Here is a 19,649-nt window from a genome sequence, read left to right as displayed (position 1 = left end):
CAGAGAGCCATTTGGGAGATTTTTCCACAAGTGCTCCCTCAGTTTGATTTATGCAAATCAGCAGCACGCCTCTTAAAGACGGAGCTGTTCAGCTGTGTGAGAGGCAGGCAGGAGTCAGCTGTTGTGAGCTCCGTCTCTCTCTAATGAAGACTTCAGATAACCTGCTGACGTGGGCGGAGGGAAGCTCGTTTCTCCTCGGAATAAAGACGAGAATATTCATGTCATCTTTGTGAACCTTCAGCAGACCTCAGCTCGGAGGTGACAACACAAACAAAACAAACAAAAGCAGAGTGAAGATAGAGCTACAGATAATGAGAGTGTTTACATGGGCTCCAGTGTCCTGTTTATGATCCTGATCCTGGTTTTTGATCATATTCAGGATCTGGTGTTAACATGCACACAGAGAAACCTGCTTATTCATACCCGTTTACATGATAAATACTAGTATCCTATATGATTATGATTTATGATTAATGTGTCTTACTTGTGCAGTCGTCTGTGTTCAAATTTACAACAAACTAATATTTTGAAATCTGAGAAAAATTAGACCACTGTGGCTTATTGCACACCAAGCACTATTAAATGCAAACATGGCGTTGAAGATATGACCTCTCCACCTCATTTCCACAAACAGGAAGCCGCTGCAAACGTGTTGGGAAACCATCATACTGTAGCCTGTTCACCACAGACTTGAACACACTTCACAACTACAACAAAATGTGTCTTTTTTTGATGCCAAATTTCCCTTTTTGTTGAGCAGATTGAACATCCCATGGTTACTTTTAAGAAATAATCCAGTGAATCACTGCATTTCTTTCTTTTCTGTCAAGTTTAAATAAAGAGCAGAGAACATAGCGTCTCTGTTATCTGTCCGTGGTGCTGAAATCTGAACCAAATGAGTTTCATACAACAGCCAACCATGAATGTGAGGGGCGGAGCTAATTGTCAGTCTGTAAAATCACTGGTCAGTCATCTTTTTTAACTTCATGTCATGCTGCCATACGTTGATTTTAGCATAAACATTGCCAGTTTTGTTAGCTACTAGCCTAAATCATGTTTAAAGATAATGTTTTTTTATATTGAAGGTAAGCCTCTCTGTCGATGGAGGCTGGTTGATTGAAGAAGAGAGATCACAGCTAACACGCTGAAAAGATGATATATTGAATGAGCAACAAACACAACAGATGACTCACAGTATGAGCTGGAAGCTGATTGGAATGCTAATGAATTAATCACAGTTTAACTCTGCTGAAACCACAGGGGTTCAAACTGGAACATCAAGCTCTGAGGTTGACCCAAAATGGAGATAAGAGTTAAGATCAATTTCATAAAGACTAAAAGAGAAAGTCCTCTGGGTTACAGATGTTAGTTAAACAGAGGCTGGAGAAGTAGTGAGATCGGGAAAGCCATCACTCACATTTCTTTCATGACAAATCAATCAATCATTAGTGTTATCTTGAGACGCTTTACAAAAGAGCATATGGGATAAGATGCAGGATGGATTTCTTCTTTGTATTGCTCTCGTTCCTGTTGTCCACACTTCCTCTCTGCTGAGGTGGAGGTCGGAGCAGGCCGTGTATGAATGAGGATGGCGGTGGTTGTCGGGACGTCAACGTCCGATGGTGGTGGCTGGGCGTCAGGGACGTCGGGTGGTAGTAGTGCCAGATCACCTCGCTGAAGTTTTAGGGGGATCTCCATCTACTTGAGAGTCCGGCCTCTGCTGCCAGTAAGACAGGTTTGGGTAAAAAAACACCAGAAAAAAGAAAAGGAAGCTTTGCAAAATTGTCTTCAAATCTCGTTTTATTAAACCAACAACCCAAACGAACAGAAATGACAGAAATAAAGCAGAAAATGTATCACGATTACAACACTGGAACCATTACGACCCATTCACAGAAGGATTGTGCAGCTTCGGCTCCTGCTAAACCTGTGTAGATGAGACAAAAAGATGTCTTATTCACACGTCACACACAAAGGGTTAAATGCTCCACTTACTGCGCTGCAGCGCAAACAGCGTCTCTGTGTGTCAGAGCTGTTTGAGAGAATTTAAATGATTATGCAGGGATTTGGGGAAAATATGATCCCAGTCCATGCAAATCAACATTGTTGCAAAAAGCGAGTTGGTGGTAACTGCACCGCAATAATTAAAAGACATGAAGGTGAAGGTGAAGATAGCTTCTCTCCACATTAGAAATACAAAACAAAAGAAGAGCAAACTGCACAGAGCAGAACAACTTTTTGGATGTGTTTGCAACAAGTGGCAACTGAAAAAAGGAAACCAATGTGGAAGTGCAAAATCCTGCAGTTCCTCAAGTGTCCGCTAGTCCCCAGCTTTAAGCCACCTGTCATGACAGAAGGGAATCTGGAGAAATTTTTGTAGCTATTAGAGGCCAAGATCCACTCTTGGTTAAACAGGCCCTTAAAGGTTTGGGTTTTGCATTCAAAAATTATCAACATCCACTTATCATTTTTGAATCGTGGTCAGGACTTTAGCATCCTTTGTGGATGTGGTTCGAAAAGCTACAGATCTGGTCGTTTCTTAGAAAGTTATTTTGTATTTTTATACACTTAATGTAACGGTAATGAAACAATCTGACAGAATCTGAGAGCATCCTGTCCGCTTAATTCAACATTTTACAACAAATAACCAAAAGGTCAGAATAAAGTTGTACCATCTGTTTCTCCTTTCATCTAATTTCGTTTTTTATTACCATTATTGTAAAAAAATATGTCGGTATGTGTCTTCATTCATCCTCTTCTTCGGTGTCCAGTGGTCCTCGGTTCTTGGGGAGACGCGGTTGGATTTGCTGCCAACGATTCGGAGGCCAGATGATGTGAGAGGCCCGGCCATGAAGCAGCCCAACGGACACCTGGGAAAACAAAACACAGTCAGTCAGTTTGTACATTTTAGTTTGAAAACCGTTTAATTGTAAAACATTGTAAATATTGAGCACTTCAGCAGCAGTGTAGGCGTGAGAAGCCTTTTTGTTGGTTCCTTTGTTTTCTCCTGTTTATGTGTTTAGGAGCTCAGGTAAGAACTCTGTCATTAATTCATTTTGTTTCCTTAGTGCAGGCCAGCGGGGGAATGGGGAGGGGGGGCACTCAGGCTTCAGCACGGTACGGGACTACTTTGATTAGTTTGAGTGCGCCCTGAATCTGAACTGGACTGGTGTTTCAGGCTCTCCTGGGAGTGGGAAGACTGTGGGTCCCTCATTATGTTGTGTCCAGGTTTCCCTAGAGTATTTGGTCCAACTGCTTCTAAATGATTTATTAAAGCTTCAAAAGTGAGCATTAAAGATGCTGGAGAGCGTCGCTTCATGCAGAGGAATAATTCTCTAAACCGTCCGCTTTACATTCACGCTCTGCTCCAGAGAATTACAGACATGATCAGCACCGATCATTTAGGCTGGCAGGCTGACAGCTAAAGATCTGCTGCTCACTGTCGTCCAATGCCCTCCTCGCTGCACCAATTACAGCTGCTTTGCATAAAAGGTCGAACACACACACATTAGCGAATGTCAGATGCTTTCAATAAGGTCTGCTATCGCTGAAAGGCCGGCGTGTATAGATAAAAAAAAAGCCTCAGCGCTGTGTTCGTCTCCATCTTCAGAGAAATCTTTGGAGAGCAGGTGAAGTGAGGCCGACTGCAGACAGACCAGGAAGTGTTTGGTTTGAATTCTACGGTGTCCTGGAGGCTGAAGTCTGAACGACAGCTGAAGGTCAAAGACGTTTCTTTAGCCCTCTTTCCCCCGGGACCAGGGACAGTTTGAGGAACTATGTAAATAGACTTGAGCTTGTAAATTTCATTTCTAGTCTTCTGACTACTCAAAGCGTTTTACACCTTCACATTCACACACTGATGGTAGAGGTTTCTATGTAAAGTAGCCACAGCTGCAGTGCTCTCTTTTCATCTTTACACTTACTGTATGAAGCTCCTGTAAGCTACACAGAGTGAGATCCACTGACATGAAAACTTGACTCCTCTCCATTTTGAAGTCAGCATTTGTCTTTTATTTCTTATTTTTCAAAGTTTACAATATTTAGAAAAAATGAGACGCAGCATTTAGAGTTCAGACTGGAAACTTTAAGTAGAGATTGTGGGTGTTTTCTTTCCTCCAGACTATTTCTTATCGAGCTGTGAAGAGTGAGTGGTGGGCAGCAGAAAGCACTGCAGGCCTTATATTAAAGGAAGAGCTGAGACTTCCTGCTGGATAAAACACATCCAGAACACACCGCATCGATCTGGAAATGTTCCTGCTGCAATATTTGTTAAAGTAGAATTAAAAAAGAGAGATGGATTTTAGTTTTCACAGCTGTTGTGTTCAGATGTTTTCACTGTGTTTTAATGGAAACAAAGATGTAGATGCAACCATCAACAAAAGCCAGTCAGTTCACTTTTCAGACGGCTTCATCCCACCATGAGAAGGAAGGCTCAAACATCCTCTCTTTTGAACAACGTGTGTTACTGGAAGAGTCCTCTAGAGGGAGCACCTCATAAATCAGAGCCCGCAGAACATCAAAGTAGAGATTCCTGGTTTGCATTGTGTGATGTGAACAAACATGGCGACACTCAAGGAGGTCTATCTAATGTCATGGGGGCGTAAAAGGCGAAAGGCGCTCCATCATATTTTCCCCAAACACGTTGAGAAAATGGCGAGTGTGTGTCTCTCGTTTTGCTTTTTGATGATACCTAGATTACGTTCATGTTAGCAAGAATCTGTTGAATGCAAACATTAGCTGTTGTGATAATCTACTAAAGCCCTTAGGGGACTTTTTTGGTGCACGCCCCCGTCTGTGGAATATACTAAATCATTACATTCATTCAAAGCATTCTAATATTTGATATAAATTATGTTTTTTTTTTTTTTTACAATGCTTGTTTTTCTGTGATCTACTATGTGTGTCTGAGATCTACTTTGTTTGTCTGAGATCTACTACGTTTGCCTGAGATCTACTACGTGTGGCTGAGATCTACACTGGGGCTGTTTCCGAATTGCCAAGTACCTACTAAATCTTTCAGTAGACAGTGCCTACTATCCGTGCTGTATACTGTTAGTACCTACTATTCAGTATGCACACACAGTAGGCAGATATTTGTCCCTACTTAATCTGATTCATTCAGTAAGAAAGTGATGTCATTTACATTACCTGAACCGGCCGCATTCAACCGTTTTTGTTTTGTTTTTTTGTTTAGCTTTATTCACATATACAGTCAGGTAAACAAAAAACAATATCACAATGTAAATCAAGTAAAAAACAGATTAAATAACTAAATAACATACAGTACAAACAGGAAAGTACAAATGAAAGACAGTAATGTACAGAATATAAACTAAACCAATAAAGACGCATTTAAATAGTGAAATCATTATTTAAATGGAGGGGGAAAGGTTTTATAATAATGCAGATATTTGTTATATTTTCTGTTGTTAATTAAGAGCGATTTCAGTCGAGACTTTAACTCTAGATAAAAATATATTAAATTAATCCACACTCGTTTGTTTTGATTTGGAGGCGGACGTGAAGTGATGATTTACATTTAATTTCGCACAGCATTGTGGGAGTTAAAATACAATTCATTTCCTGTAAGCATGCATCCGATCCATACTGCATGAAACCCGGAAGTTAGTATCCACACTGAAATGTTCAGTATGAAAAAATGCATACTGAATGACCACGAGAGTTCAGTATACTGAAACTCCATACTGAAAAGTACATACTGCCTACTGAACTGTGACAATTCGGAAAAGGGCCCGGGTCTTTTTCAAACCAGCCACTACACCCTCTCCCTACCCACTACCCCTCCGTTTGTGCGTCCTCGCGGAGGGTTTACCATATTAAGTCTGTCCAAAACCAATTAGCGGGGAGTGGTAGTGGGTTATAAAACCCTCCACCAGCGAGTGTGCACCGATGCTGACTTTTGGATCACGTGCGACGCCTATTGTGTCCAGTCGTCATGGATGAAGTAACCTGTGAGTTCAAGTACCTACAAACACTGCTCCAACTAAGATAGACATTTAATATCGTCATACAGACGTTAACAACTTCAAATGTGTTTTGTATTGAGGATCAAATATATGTTTATTTATTGTTAAGTGTTTCATATTTACAGGGACTGTTGCAAAAAAACAAAAGAATATTAAATCATGTTGCAGACAACTTTTCACTGTTAATATTTATTTCTTATTTTTCTACTTTTGATGTTTTTGTGAAATCCAAAAAATACACTTTGCTGCTCTGATGTTCAACGATATTATCCATTAATTTAGGACACCCTGATCTATGAAATTACAATAAATTAACTTAAATTATAAATTACAATAAACAATATAGGCTCAATCTAATAGTTTTGTTATAAGTCTACACTAATATAACTAAAGAAGAAGAAGAATAATCTAGGCTACATAAATATTTTTACAGAATACATTAGCTACAAAAAAAAGCTGTTCCCGCAAGATAGCGCTGAATAACCATGGTAACACACAGTTCCTGTTTCCACCTGATAGAGGGAAGTTTGTCCCAAAGCCTGCCGCTGTATTTCTACCCTACACCTTGATGAAGGAGACTTCATTCAGCTGTGAGTGTGACTTCTAACGGAGTGCACTCCGTCACGGAGGGGGAGTGTGTAGGGGTTGGTTTGAAAAAGGGCCTATGTGTGTCTGTGATCTACTATGTTTTTTTGAGATTAAAATGTTTAGCATGTTTTTCACCCTGGATTACAGAGATATAACATCATCTGAAGTGTCAGAGGAAAATGGCTGACATGTAAATATTGTTAAAACACATGAGATCATTTCTGTCTGTCTGGTGTGACTGCAGACTCCTGCTGCACACCCACAAACATCACGGGAAAAACTGTAAATCCAGAGGAGCTGTGTGCCGTTCTGGGTTTGAGATCTGAAAGATTTTCTTCTGATCTCCTCGGCTGGATTCTTCCTCTCAGCTCCAGATCTCTTCTGTTAGGCCTGAAATGTGTCCTCTACAGGAAGCAACATCTCCTCTGCTGAAAGGAGAGCAAGTACAAACAGCACGCAGAGAGGGAGGGGTCAATACAAGGATGTTAATCATGTTTGTGCACCGCAGAGACGAGGCAGAGCGGTGATGAAATCTTCATGTTTGGAGGAGAGGCAGCTTCAGCCAGGACGGCAAACTAAGTAAACATCAACATCCTTCAAGACGTGCTTCACCTGCTCAAACCTCGCCAGGAAAAACACACACACCATCCGAATGCATCGTCTGTAGCCTTCCTTCAGATTACTGTAAAGCTTTGCAGAGGACGCAGGTAAACCCGGCTCAACATCAGATAGGACAGGTAACCCCCCGCTCCCCCCCCCCACCCCCCCCTTCCTGACCTCTGATCCTGGATTTACACTAAACCTTTCATCGTTTTATAGACAAACACGGTTTAACAGAAGAGTTCAAGAAGAAACTTTGGGATAAAGGGGAGTCAAATCGTTGAGACCTGTAACCTCCAGTGATCGCTCCGGGCGCTGCAAAGAGCCCGATCAAAGTGCGTCCACTAAAGGTTCTTGTTTTTGTCCCTGACAGGCTCAGGTTGTTTCCACCAAGCGCACCAGTTCAGTTCGGTACCAATTTATTCGTTTTCCACTGTCGAAAATTGGGAATGGTACCAAAACAACCGATCAGTACCGTCCTACTTTTTTGCTGGACGACCTTCGTTTACTGTCGCTTCACTGAGTTTATTGGCAGGCTACACTTGTTGTAGTTGCGCTGCTTTGGTGTCACGCTATTATGTAGCTCACGCCACATTCTCCATCCGACTTTCTGACAATTTCTACATTCTTTGTGTCTGTGCAGTCAGCCGTTCGCTGCCACTCTAGTCAATGCTCATGTTTCCACAGAGAGCTGCGGTCTGTCTATTTTCTACGACGTGCTGCAGGCACGCGTCAAGCTGGACAGAATAGAACGACCCAAACAGGAAGTAAGACAAGTAAGCACACAGAGCGTCCGGTCCATTTCAAAATAAAACACAACATACAGACTCACGATCGCATTTTCCATCACTTTATCAACATTATGTTTGTCTCTTTATTCCTGCGTGATCTTGTAGTTCTCCTGTGATCTTGTAGTTCTCCTGTGATCTTGTAGTTCTCTTGTCATCTTGTAGTTCTCATGTGATCTTGTAGTTCTCCAGTGATCTTGTAGTTCTCCTCTGATCTTGTAGTTCTCTTGTCATCTTGTAGTTCTCCTGTGATCTTGTAGTTCTCCTCTGATCTTGTAGTTCTCTTGTCATCTTGTAGTTCTCGTGATCTTTTAGTTCTCCTGTGCTTTTGTAGTCCTCCTTTGATCTTGTAGTTCTTCTCCTGTGATCTTGTAGTTCTCTTGTGATCTTGTAGTTCTTCTCCTGTGATCTTGCAGTTCTTCTGTGATCTTGTAGTTCTCCTGTGATCTTGTAGTTCTCCTGTGATCTTGTAGTTCTCCTTTGATCTCGTAGTTCTTCTCCTGTGATCTTGTAGTTCTCCTGTGATCTTGTAGTTCTCCTTTGATCTCGTAGTTCTTCTCCTGTGATCTTGTAGTTCGCCTGTGATCTTGTAGTTCTCCTCTGATCTTGTAGTTCTCCTTTAAACTTGTAGTTCTCTTGTGATCTTGTAGTTCTCCTCTGATCTTGTAGTTCTCCTCTGATCTTGTAGTCCTCCTGTGATCTTGTAGTTCTCCTGTGATCTTGTAGTTCTCCTTTGATCTCGTAGTTCTTCTCCTGTGATCTTGTAGTTCTCCTGTGCTCTTGTAGTTCTCCTGTGCTCTTGTAGTTCTCCTGTGATCTTGTAGTTCTCCTGTGACCTTGTAATTCTCCTGTGATCTTATCTTGTAGTTCTCCTGTGATGTGTTTTCAGCTGTTCATGGCTGCACTCACACTCCAAAAATTAACCCAGTGGGACAGGGCGCACGCCTTTCGACGGAGCAAAAACCATGGCGCTGAAGGAATGCAGCACACACGGACTTTGTAGAAATCCGCTTACCAAATAAGAGCACGGTTAGCTGTGGTGACGCTACCAAGGTCATGGTTTATCGTACCAGACTGTACTGAACCAAACCGGACCACTTGGTGGACCCGTGGCTCAAGTCTGCTCTTTATTTACATTGTTTTGTACTGAGTAACTCTGCAGCAGTTCTGCAGCCTGATAAGAGAATAACGTCATTAAACTGTGAGGTGTAAATGAGGTTTTCAGGGCTGTAAAGTGTTGATAATTGTTATGTGGGTCAAGCACGCTGATGTGGTGTTCAGGTCTCACCGGTCCAAAGCTGTTGCTGTCCAGACTGTGTCCGTGATGATCCCCCTCGATCCAGAAGTGACCGTCAGGGACTCGCACATATCGGTTCTTATAACCCAGAGTCCTAAAGAGAAGAAGAGAGAGAAAAACATCTGATAATCATCCACTTTTTGTTTTTAAATTCCTCCGGGCGGTTGAAATCTAACGATGTTAAAACATCTGAGGGATTTTGTTCAAAGACGTCTGATTTCTCCTCTTTGTGCCTTTGGCGTACCCGAGCGACAAAACCTCCTCCCAACTCAACGAGCGTCGAGTTTCACAAGATCAATACTGAGCAGAGAGGTGGTTTAAATTCTCCCTGGAAAGACTTCAGCAGTGTTTGCTTTGGAAACATCTACAGGAACTTAGAAAAACGTCTCTGAGGCAGAACTTCAGCTCGGAGCTAAATGCTCTTACAAGTGTTCAACGTTTACTTCAGTACCGTACTCAGGTGAAGTCTGACCAGCACCAGTATCGACGCAGTAAAGTGGACTGCATCATAATACTGGTTCCATCAGTATACCAGTATAAAATGCTGAGTCATGCACCGTCATGGCTTCAAGTGCTGCCGCACCAAATCGGGTTACTTTATTTACAGACACAGTAGACTTGTACAAACACTTGTGCCGCAGCGGGAGACTCAATCACAACTTCTTAAAGCCTACATTACCCATAAGCCACCTATTTAAAGGGACAGGCTCAGGCCGGCAACAAGTGTTATACCATTAAGTATACACGATAAAGCTTGAGGAGTGCTGGTTTCATTGCAAAGACTCCACAGTTCGCGCGCTGGTGGTGCAGTGGTTGATGCGCACACCCCATGTATGGAGGCTGTAGTCCTCCAGGCAGGCGGCCCGGGTTCGGGTCCCACCTGTGGCTCCTTTTCTGCATGTTATTCCCTACTCTCTCTGATTTCCAACTCTATCCACTGTCCTATCTTCCATTAAAGGCAAAAAAAAGCCCAAAAATAAGTCTTATTAAAGACTCCACAGTTAAGACAACAAGTGACCAGCAGAGGTAGGCAGCGTGACTCCAGCAGAAGTGCTCGCAGGGTCTTATATTTTGGATTTTATGGTGAGATGAGAAACGCAGATGAATATAAAAATACATGACATGTGCCATGTTGTGTTATGGAACTGTTCAATGAAGATGTAGACTTTTAAAAGCCAAATTCAGGCACAAGTAGGATACGTTTTTTCAAGCAGGGCTAAAGTTAGCTTAGCTTAGCATGTTAGCTAATGTTTGCTTATAATTGCACCACTGAGCTGCCGCAAGAATCTAGATTTAACATCTCTTCTGGGTTGATTAATAATTGCTTCAGTTCCTGGGATGAAGAGAAAAAAAAAGATGGAGATTGAGGATATATTTGCCTTTAAGGTGCTCATTGATGGAAGATTAAATCTGCAGCACAATTATCACTTTCATTTCATTATCGTTAATCACGAGGCTTTAAATCATCCCTGCGGTGTCTCGTCCAATCACCACCTTATCACTGGAACAAAGATCAGATCAGAGGACCTGCGGAGACTAATAAACGTGGAGGAGGGGTTTGTCTCCTCTCAGGTCATCATGTTTATGAGGAGAAGGTCCGACGCCCTTCATCATCCCTGCAGACTGTTATAGGCCCGTTCCAGCTCTGATTTATCTGATAGCACGAGAACACACTGAGTTATAGCCTCAGTGACTTTTTAAATGGAAATTTGTCTGCAATTCTGAATGCGTGTGTGTGCGCGCCGGTCCGGGAGGCCGGCCGACCGAAGAGGCCTTGGATACATAAATATTGATTTAGCAACAGCAGCTGGATTTACCGACTCACAAAAGAAAAACAAGCCAGGACCTTTTTGCAGAAATAAAAAAAAGGTTACAGACTATATGACACCCATTCTGACACTCGTACATTCAAAAAGAAACAAGTGAGAAATCTTCACAGGACCAAAGACAACTGACTTCTGTTGAAATAAGGACCTGTAATAAACCCAATGACACCTCAACATCATCCTGAGGAAATGGTGTGGACACCGGGGGCACAACAGTTTGCTCCCAGAAAGCTCCAGAATAAAGTGAGAGATTCAGACAGAGAAACAGACGTCTCATTTTTGCACAAATGTAGAGATTGTTTTATTTTGAAATCCTCCACTCATGGGGCGTCGTATAGCCTAGCGGTTATGTTGCACGCCCCATGTACTGAAAGTACAGTCCTCATTGCAGCGGCTGTGGGTTCGAGTCTGACCTCGGCCCTTTGGTGCATGTCATCCCCCCCCCTCTCTCTTCCCAACACTTCCTGTCACTAATAATCTCTAATAACCGCAAAAAGACCCAGAATGACAAAAATAAATACTCCTCAAGAGGACAACAGCAAATTAAAAACACTCCACATCAAAGTGAACAAAGAAAGGCAGATACTTGGTTCACCTTGTTTGCTTCAGATTGAGTGTGGTTGAACTGCGACCTTTGAACTGTGGTGAAGAAATCTGTCTCTTAAGCACGCTGGACTGCAGAAACACTTTCACACACGTCCTGATTCCATGAAGAGCAGCTCAATGAGTTCATCGTGTTCTGAGGATTAAACTCAGACACGATCATAAATAACTTCAGAACACACAGAGACGCTTCAGAGAACATCAGATGATACAAAGTGCATCATCATTGCCGTCTGAACACACACACACACGGCACCTTCACACACTGGATTAAAAGATAAACCTTCTCTCACTTGTGTGTGTGTGTGCGCGTCTGAGTGACGTGTGCGCCTGAACGCTGATGCTCGTTATTATGTTTTGTCGAAGCTGTCAGTCACAGAACTTTTCCTTGACTCTTTAAAATCTTTGAATTTTGTCTGTTTTTTTTTTTTAATGCAGAGAAATTCAGAATGGCTCTGTTGCATCCGATGACTTTCAGTCCAGACGGGATGAAACTGTGCTAAATATTATTTCTGACAAACTCTGCAGACATAGCTCAGTTTAATTGGATGGAAATATGTGCATGGAGAGATTGAAATGGGTCAGGACGGAAATATAGAAGCAGTCCTAAACGGTGCACAGCAGCCTGAAGAGAACCAGAGTCCAAAAAATCAGAGCTTCTGTCTTTTTAAAAGATATAATGAAGATACTGTAAGGCTGACTTATTATAACATTTAAATGAGGGCTTGTTAGCATTTCTCGTTTCAACATGTCAGACCTTTAATCAAATGTTCAGGCTTCTTGGTAGACTTTTCAGAACTAACATGACCAGAGAGTGAAACATGGTCAAACCGAGCGGCATCCGCCAGGGTTGAAAAAAATGAAGCCAATGCTGAAGTGTAAAATCCTGCAGTGGCGGCAACACCCTGTAACCATCGCTGTGAACCCAGAGTATGTCACATATGAGGCCCAGGTTGTTAAATGTGTCTCCAAAGCCCTGATAACGTCCTCTCTTCTCTGTTCTGTGTGCAAACTTTAGAGACTCGGGCTCCTTAGAGAGGATATTTATGTGTTTCTGTGGTCATCACTTTGTTTGAGGAGGAGTGACTTTTGGTGTCAGTGGTGGCTGGGGGTGGGGGGGGGGCTGTATAATGGTTTAACAGACAAATACACTTTATTTATGTGTTACCATTAGTTCATTGCAGACGCTCCTGCACCGAGCCGCAGCCAACACTCCCACTCAGCTCCCTGCCGCCTGACAGTGACGATGGGGAGATTTACGTGAGCTGTAGGCCACTCTGTTCTGAGATGAATCTGTAAAAACCATCCTCGGTCTGCTCCGGCTGATGGTTCTGTGGCCTCGCAGACGCTGAGGCCGAATTAAAAGCGGAGCTGTGATTTATGCAGACCTGGCCCGTATAAGACAACTCAGGCTGACAGCAGGCGTCGTCATCGCCGCCTCCGCCAGAGAGCCATCACAAGCCTGTTCATTATTCATCCCCTCCCCCCCCACCGGTGGGTGACCTGTAATCTGTACGGTGGCACCGGACACAAACAGCTGCCGGTGGGAATCACATGATGAGGGTGTGTTATGATACTGTGAACACACCTCTGTGGGGTCTGAGGCCCTGACAGGTCCTCTCTCCCCCTCCACACACGGCTGAAGACTTGAGGCCTCTTTCACTGTAGGGCACACATTGTCTATCCCTGCACTGCATGAGGAGCATGGTTGGGTCCGTACACAGTACAGTTTTGGGTCCGGGCGAGAATCCAGAAAGGCTGGGCAGTGTTTTAAAAGCTTCCAGCTACTTTAATTGTAAAAGCAAAGTTTCAATCTTACAGATCTTCTTCAGGCATTGTCAAGAAAACGACTTAAGAAGATACTTGGTCGTGAAGGTCATGAGGGTCATTCTTACCTAAAGACCTTTGTATTCATTACCCAGTAAGCGATTTACCATGATTCATGACAGACGGAGGCCACCTTTACACGAGAACGATACACTGACAAAGGGATCGTCTGTTCGCTTAAAGGGGACATATTATAAAAAATCCACTTCTACAGTGTGAACATATATTTGGGTAACCTGAGTGTTTATTGACCCACAAAATGTGAAATAAACCCATCCAGTCCTTTGTTTGTGGTCTGCATAAGTCTTACAACACAGAGAAAAATGCTCAGTTTCAGATGTTCTCTCCTTGTGATGTCACAGTGGGATTCTGGTAAAAAAAAAAAATCCCCTCCCCTCCCCTGGTATCTCCACCCATGAACTCCACCCCCAGCCTAGAACAAAAGTGTCAGTGTGTGCATGTGCTTAAGTGATGCAAAGATGACATCTGTTCACTCATCAGTCAGAAGTTTGGTTATCAGTTTGTGGAGTTTGAGAAACTTTTGATTAAAAGGTGAAACTGAAAGAGACTGCATGCTAATGGGCAGAGACACAAACTGGAGACACGATGGTCTCTCCTCTAAATTACCAAAAAAAAAAAACTCCAACAATCAGACAGAGACTTTCTAGAGGAGCCGCTGTATCAGAGCCAGCAGCTCGGGCCTGATCTGCTCTCCTGCTGTGTCTCATTATCTGAACTGTGCAGCTCATTTCCTCACGAGAACGCCGCGTAACAGAGCCGAGAACGCTCCCACCTCCTCCTGCAGGAAAGCCATGGAGAGGAGCATGACACTCATACACCCAAACACACACACACACACACACAGACACACACACACACACACACACACACACACACACACACACACACACACACACACACACACACACACACACACACACACACACACACACACACACACACACACACACACACACACACACACACACACACACACACACACACACACACACACACACACACACACACACACACACACAGTCCCTGCTATTCACTGCGCTCACACTCTGAATAAAAAAACGTTCTGCCTTCCTAACCTTAATGTGTCCTTAATGCCGGTTCAAATGCAATTCAAGACCAATTTCAAGCCAACATTAAGCCTGAAAAGTGAAAATACTCCAGTGAAGTTGGCTTCAATCACACAGATCTCACAGGGGAAATCAAAAAACAGGCGAAGTTTAAGACTTCAGGAAACAAACTCAGCGCTGAAACACTTCTTTGCATGCTGTTGATTACATGTTAAATATAATATTTAATAAAGGAGGCAGGAAGTCAAAGGGCTCTGCATGATCCTCTGATACACTGAGGGGGTTTATTTCCTCTAAACCAGGAGTGGGCAACTGGCGGCCCCCATCAACCCTCAACGTGGCCCTCAGGTCAATTTTTACATATCAATTAATTGGAAACATGAAGAAAACATGACAAAATCTGCCATGAAATCATGAAAAACAAAAATATGTCCATAATAATATTTGATCACTGGTATATGTTGAGTTAAATTTTAGACATAATTGACTGTAATCGTTTTTGTATTCTACAATTTGGCCCCCTGGCAGTGAGAATGAAATGAATGTGGCCCTTGCTGTGAACGAAGTTGCCCATCCCTGCTCTAAACTAAATCGGCATTATTCCTGCTCATCTAAGCTATGTAAGACGTTATCTTATTATCTGAAGAATAAACAGTCCCCTATTGAAGGGGCGGCTGTGGAGTCGGGCGTCTCTTCGATCCCCAGCTCCTGCAGCTACATGTCCGATGTGACCTCGGGTAAGACACTTCACCCCAAGTTGCTCCCGCTGCTTTGTCTACGGTGTACGAATGTGTATGAATGGATGAGTTATTACTGACTCACAGCAGATCGAATCTTTAAGCCACCTTGTGTTTTAATGGTGATGTAAACCTCCCGTCCCCCTCCTGGGACAGGGCCTTCTCCATTGCCACTCCAACCCTCTGGAACTCCCAAAAACCATTAGAGACTCCCCCACACTCACTTCCTTCAAGAGATCCCTAAAAACTCACCTCTCCAACACTGCCTATAACCACTAACTCTCATCCTCCCCCCTTTACATTACTTCTTTGTTGTTTTTGTATGTTGTTAATGCTTGTCAAAGCGTCTTTGAGTATCTAGAAAAGCGCTATAAGACTAATTTATTATTATTATTATTATTATTACTATTAAGGCTGGCTTCCCCTTTGATTACTTCCTATAAGACTCCTTCATTTTATTTCTGCCTGTGTTGATCTTCAGGCTGCATCATGACTTGTTACGAGTTTGGAGCATAAAATAAGAAAGAATAAAAATCAGCTCTAAAAGTGGTCTGTCATGTTGGTTTCATAGTGTCTGCACTGAAATCCTTTTTGCTTCATGTTCACCCACCTGGTAAACACAACACACACACGATGTTGGCATTGATTGGTCACTTTAAATCTGCTTTTGGTCGTCTGTGGGATTCCGTTCAGTCAGCCACGAAAGAGAAACAACAGCCGGTAATGGGACAGAGTCACGCATCTTATACACGACAACCTGTGAAATTCACCTGAAAACAGTGAACAGGGTGTTTGTTCAGCAGCAGACATGACTCCCACCAAAGTGTCCTGAAGGGACTGAAGGAATCCACGGCCGGTCCAATTTATAGAGCAATTCAGCAACAGCAACCAAACGAAACTCCACTGTCGGTCCCCATAGAGCCCCATGTTAAAATGTCCAACTTAACAGCTGCAGTTCCTCCAGTGTCCACTAGAGTCTGTCTGCAGTGAGTCAACATGTTTATATCCTGGTACAAAAACAGTTTGGGTCTCTAGAGCTCATTTCTCTCTTCAACTGAATGTTTATACAACTCACCTGTTTACATTATATTAAGGCTTAAAGTGATGTAGAATAAGGGGGCGTGGCCTCTTTGAGTTACAGGTGGGAGCTGCTAGCTGTCTGCTAGGTGCCACCTCAGCTAATTCAGTCACTGACCTTTAACCTCTGGGCCATGTTTGTGCTGTTGAAGTTTTTTTCATATAGACCAAATATCGCTGTGTGCTGCTCAGGCTAAATTTTTATAGAACCTACCATATACATTAAGGATTAAAGTGATATAGAATTAGGGGTGTGGCCTCTTTGAGTGACAGGATTGTACAGTGATCTGTCTGCTATTTGTCACTAAAGCTAACCTCTTGCTATTCCTCCCTCTCATCGCTTTGGTCTCTTAAAAAACAAGACTGACGGGGCACTGGTGGCGCAGTGGTTTGTGCGTGCGCCCCATGTATGGAGGCTGTGGTCCTCCAGGCGGGCGACCCGGGATTGAATCCGGCCTGTGGCTCCTTTCCCGCATGTCATTACCTACTCTCTCTCTCTCTCCCTGATTTCCGGCTCTATCCACTGTCCTGTCTTTCTGTTAAATGCACAAAAAGCCCAAAAATAAATCTTTAAAAAGAAAAAAAACAAGACTGAGACAGTCAAAGTGCAAAACCAGAGGCTTTAAAATACAGAAGAGGCTGATTTCAGAGTAACTTCAGACACTGAGTACAGTGACGTTTATCACAGAGACGTTAAAGGTTTTATAAATCCTTCTCACACTCTTTGATGAGAAGAATCTGTGCAGCTCTTCTTGATGAACGACTGGTGTGATTGGCTGTGCTGTCATTTAGAAATTCTCCTCCAGCGTCTCATCACAGCGGCTTTAACGTCCCTGAACCCTGACAGAGAACCAACAACCAGAAGGGAATAATCGTCACTCACGCCTCGGAAACGTTGATGATCCTGACGGCGAAAGTTAAACATGATGGAGGAGGCTGTAAATTTATATGAACGATGTTGATGGGGCGGAACACTTTGATTGGTTCATCAATAAATCCTTTTTAGTGTTCGCTTGTTAACGAAGGAGAAACAGTGTGGAGGAGAACTGAAAGCAAAACAAAAGACAGCCTTGATGTGACTCAAACACTCGTTACTATATAAAACTTTTCAACAAGTTTAGGATGTATTTTCATTTTTTTTATTTAACCAGGTCAGTCCCATTGAGAGCTAGAACCTCTTTTCCACGGGAGACCTGACATAGACTATGTAGCTGCTCCTGAAGGCTGCCGTACTTTTCCTGTATGTGCTGCTGTGATAAAAACGCCATGTAAGTTATACTCGGATACATTAGCTCGTCTGTAAACATATTCTCTTCCTCAGGTCTGTTTCGCCTAGTCGTCATGACTACGGTCAACAAAGAGTTCGTTTTCATCCGGGGTCGGGGGGAGTAGTAGAGGAAATCACTCCCATGATTCCCCGCCAGTCTCGATGTCATCTTTTGTCATTGATTTGATTGAGCGCCCCCTGGTGGAATAATTTACAAAATGTGCCTTTAAGTACTAAAGTTTCTCATTAATTCACGGAGACATTTAAGACATTCGGTCAGGCATCAGGGTGCAGAACGCTTGGATGCATTTGTGGCAAAACAGCTTTCAACACCGATTATAATTCATATAATTTAGACTAGAAGTAGAAGACTTTTCTATTGAAAGAAAATGGTAACACTTTAAATGAAAGTCACAATATTCACTATTAACATGTTGCCTATTAGCATGCTAATTAGTAGCATACTGTCTGTTTATTTGTACCTTAGGCCCTGTGTCCACCTTTTTTTTGCGCCGGCGTCCTTTTTCAAGTTTTAATGAGTCGAGAGTGTTCTCAGCAGAAAGCCAACGCCTGTTACGATTCTTTTATTTACCAGCTACTACGACTGCTAAGCTGAGCAAATTCAGACCCGTATTTGGCGGGTGATGGGTGCTGATTTCCAGCTCTGGTGTGTGCAAACTGAGTAAAGACAAAATATAACTTTGAGAAGTACTGATTCTCTCACATGCAGGGCAGCAGACACAGCACTGCGTTGTGTTTTCTTGCCTCGGTGAAGGACATCTTATTGTTTTTTATCCACCATAGATGCATCCATAAGGGTCCTTATGCTACATGCTTCCACTCTTCCCTTCTTTACTCTACAGGTAAAAGAATGTAAACATTATAAAGATGAAACTCAGGTTCTATAGCTCCTCCTCATGGTGAAGAATACACATTTAAACCCTGCATGTTCCCCCCCAGTGTTTGTTTGGGAGCCGAGCAGTGATTTATTTTTGCCACCAGGTGATGCCGTTAATCTGATTAGACATCAGTGTGATGGAGTGAACCTCTTGACTGCAGAGTGATACGATTAGACGAGAGACCGATCCCCTACAACCTGAGGATAGCTGCAGTTTATTACAATGAAGCGGTGATATAAAGCATATGAGCTCCTTTATCAGAGTTAGTGAGAGAGGGAGGGGGGGGTGCTTCCTACCTGATGAAGTCTCCCTCCAGGCCAATGACCCGCTTGATGATCTTCTGCTGTGGGTTCCTCGGGGACCTGAGGAGACAATAAACAGATAAAAGGCAATGAGCATAAAACCCAAACTGGAAAACACAGTCAAATAAAAATCATACAAGCGTGAGGCGGTAAACTGTGAACAGCTCTGTTCAGGGAGAGAGTGTCTGTCCAATCAGATCTGCTTCAGCTTAAACAAAATGCAGCGAGTCGATGGCGGCAGCACCAGCTAGAGGCAGGCGTCTGGGTTACAGCTTGGACACCACTCACGTTCACATGAAGGAGTTAAGCGAAAGCAGCGTATAAAATCTACCTTTGCTTGAGCAACAATCACCTGTGTTCTGCATTGTTGTGTTAGCATGCTAATGTTAGCGCTCTTTAGTTAGCTCGTAGCTTCACATGGCATGTAAACTGACATCCAAATAATCAGTGAGTATGTTCTTCTTCTCTCTAGTCCTTGACTAAAACAGCTTTTATACACAAGGGGAGGAGCCGGCCGTCCCATCCATGTAAACACGGCTCTAACAACAACACAGCCAGCGGGACTCGAGCTTCTCACTCACTGTAGACAGTCATGACTCAGAGACACATTTACACAGGAGAGACTGTATTACTGAATGTTTAAATGTCACACATTCTTCCTTTAAAGTTTCTCAGAAGACCTTTAAGCTTGTAAACACAATACAGAGGGAAAAATCACTTCCATCACCTCCTTCTTTTCTCCTTCAGCGTCATCATCTTCTTC

General features: G+C 43.0%; 1 protein-coding gene across 3 annotated transcripts in view; it reads right to left on the bottom strand.

The window, feature by feature from the left end:
- Positions 1–1,782: 1,782 nt before the first annotated feature.
- The window catches only part of immp2l (inner mitochondrial membrane peptidase subunit 2), a 113,898-nt gene continuing 96,031 nt past the window's right edge, over positions 1,783–19,649 (bottom strand). For 2 of the 3 annotated variants that reach the window (XM_020634943.3, XM_020634946.3), the window contains exons 4-6: positions 18,881–18,946; positions 9,252–9,354; positions 1,783–2,870 (exon numbers count right to left, since the gene is read on the bottom strand). In XM_020634943.3, coding sequence (XP_020490599.1) covers positions 2,745–2,870; positions 9,252–9,354; positions 18,881–18,946 — 295 coding nt within the window. In that variant the 3' untranslated portion in view covers positions 1,783–2,744. The remainder of the gene's footprint in view (positions 2,871–9,251; positions 9,355–18,880; positions 18,947–19,649) is intronic. The other variant, XM_020634945.3, reaches the window with a different exon arrangement.

Source organism: Labrus bergylta, chromosome 7 (genome assembly GCF_963930695.1).
Source record: "Labrus bergylta chromosome 7, fLabBer1.1, whole genome shotgun sequence".
Classification (NCBI taxonomy): domain Eukaryota; kingdom Metazoa; phylum Chordata; class Actinopteri; order Labriformes; family Labridae; genus Labrus; species Labrus bergylta.
This window is presented reverse-complemented; position numbering and strand designations above follow the sequence as displayed.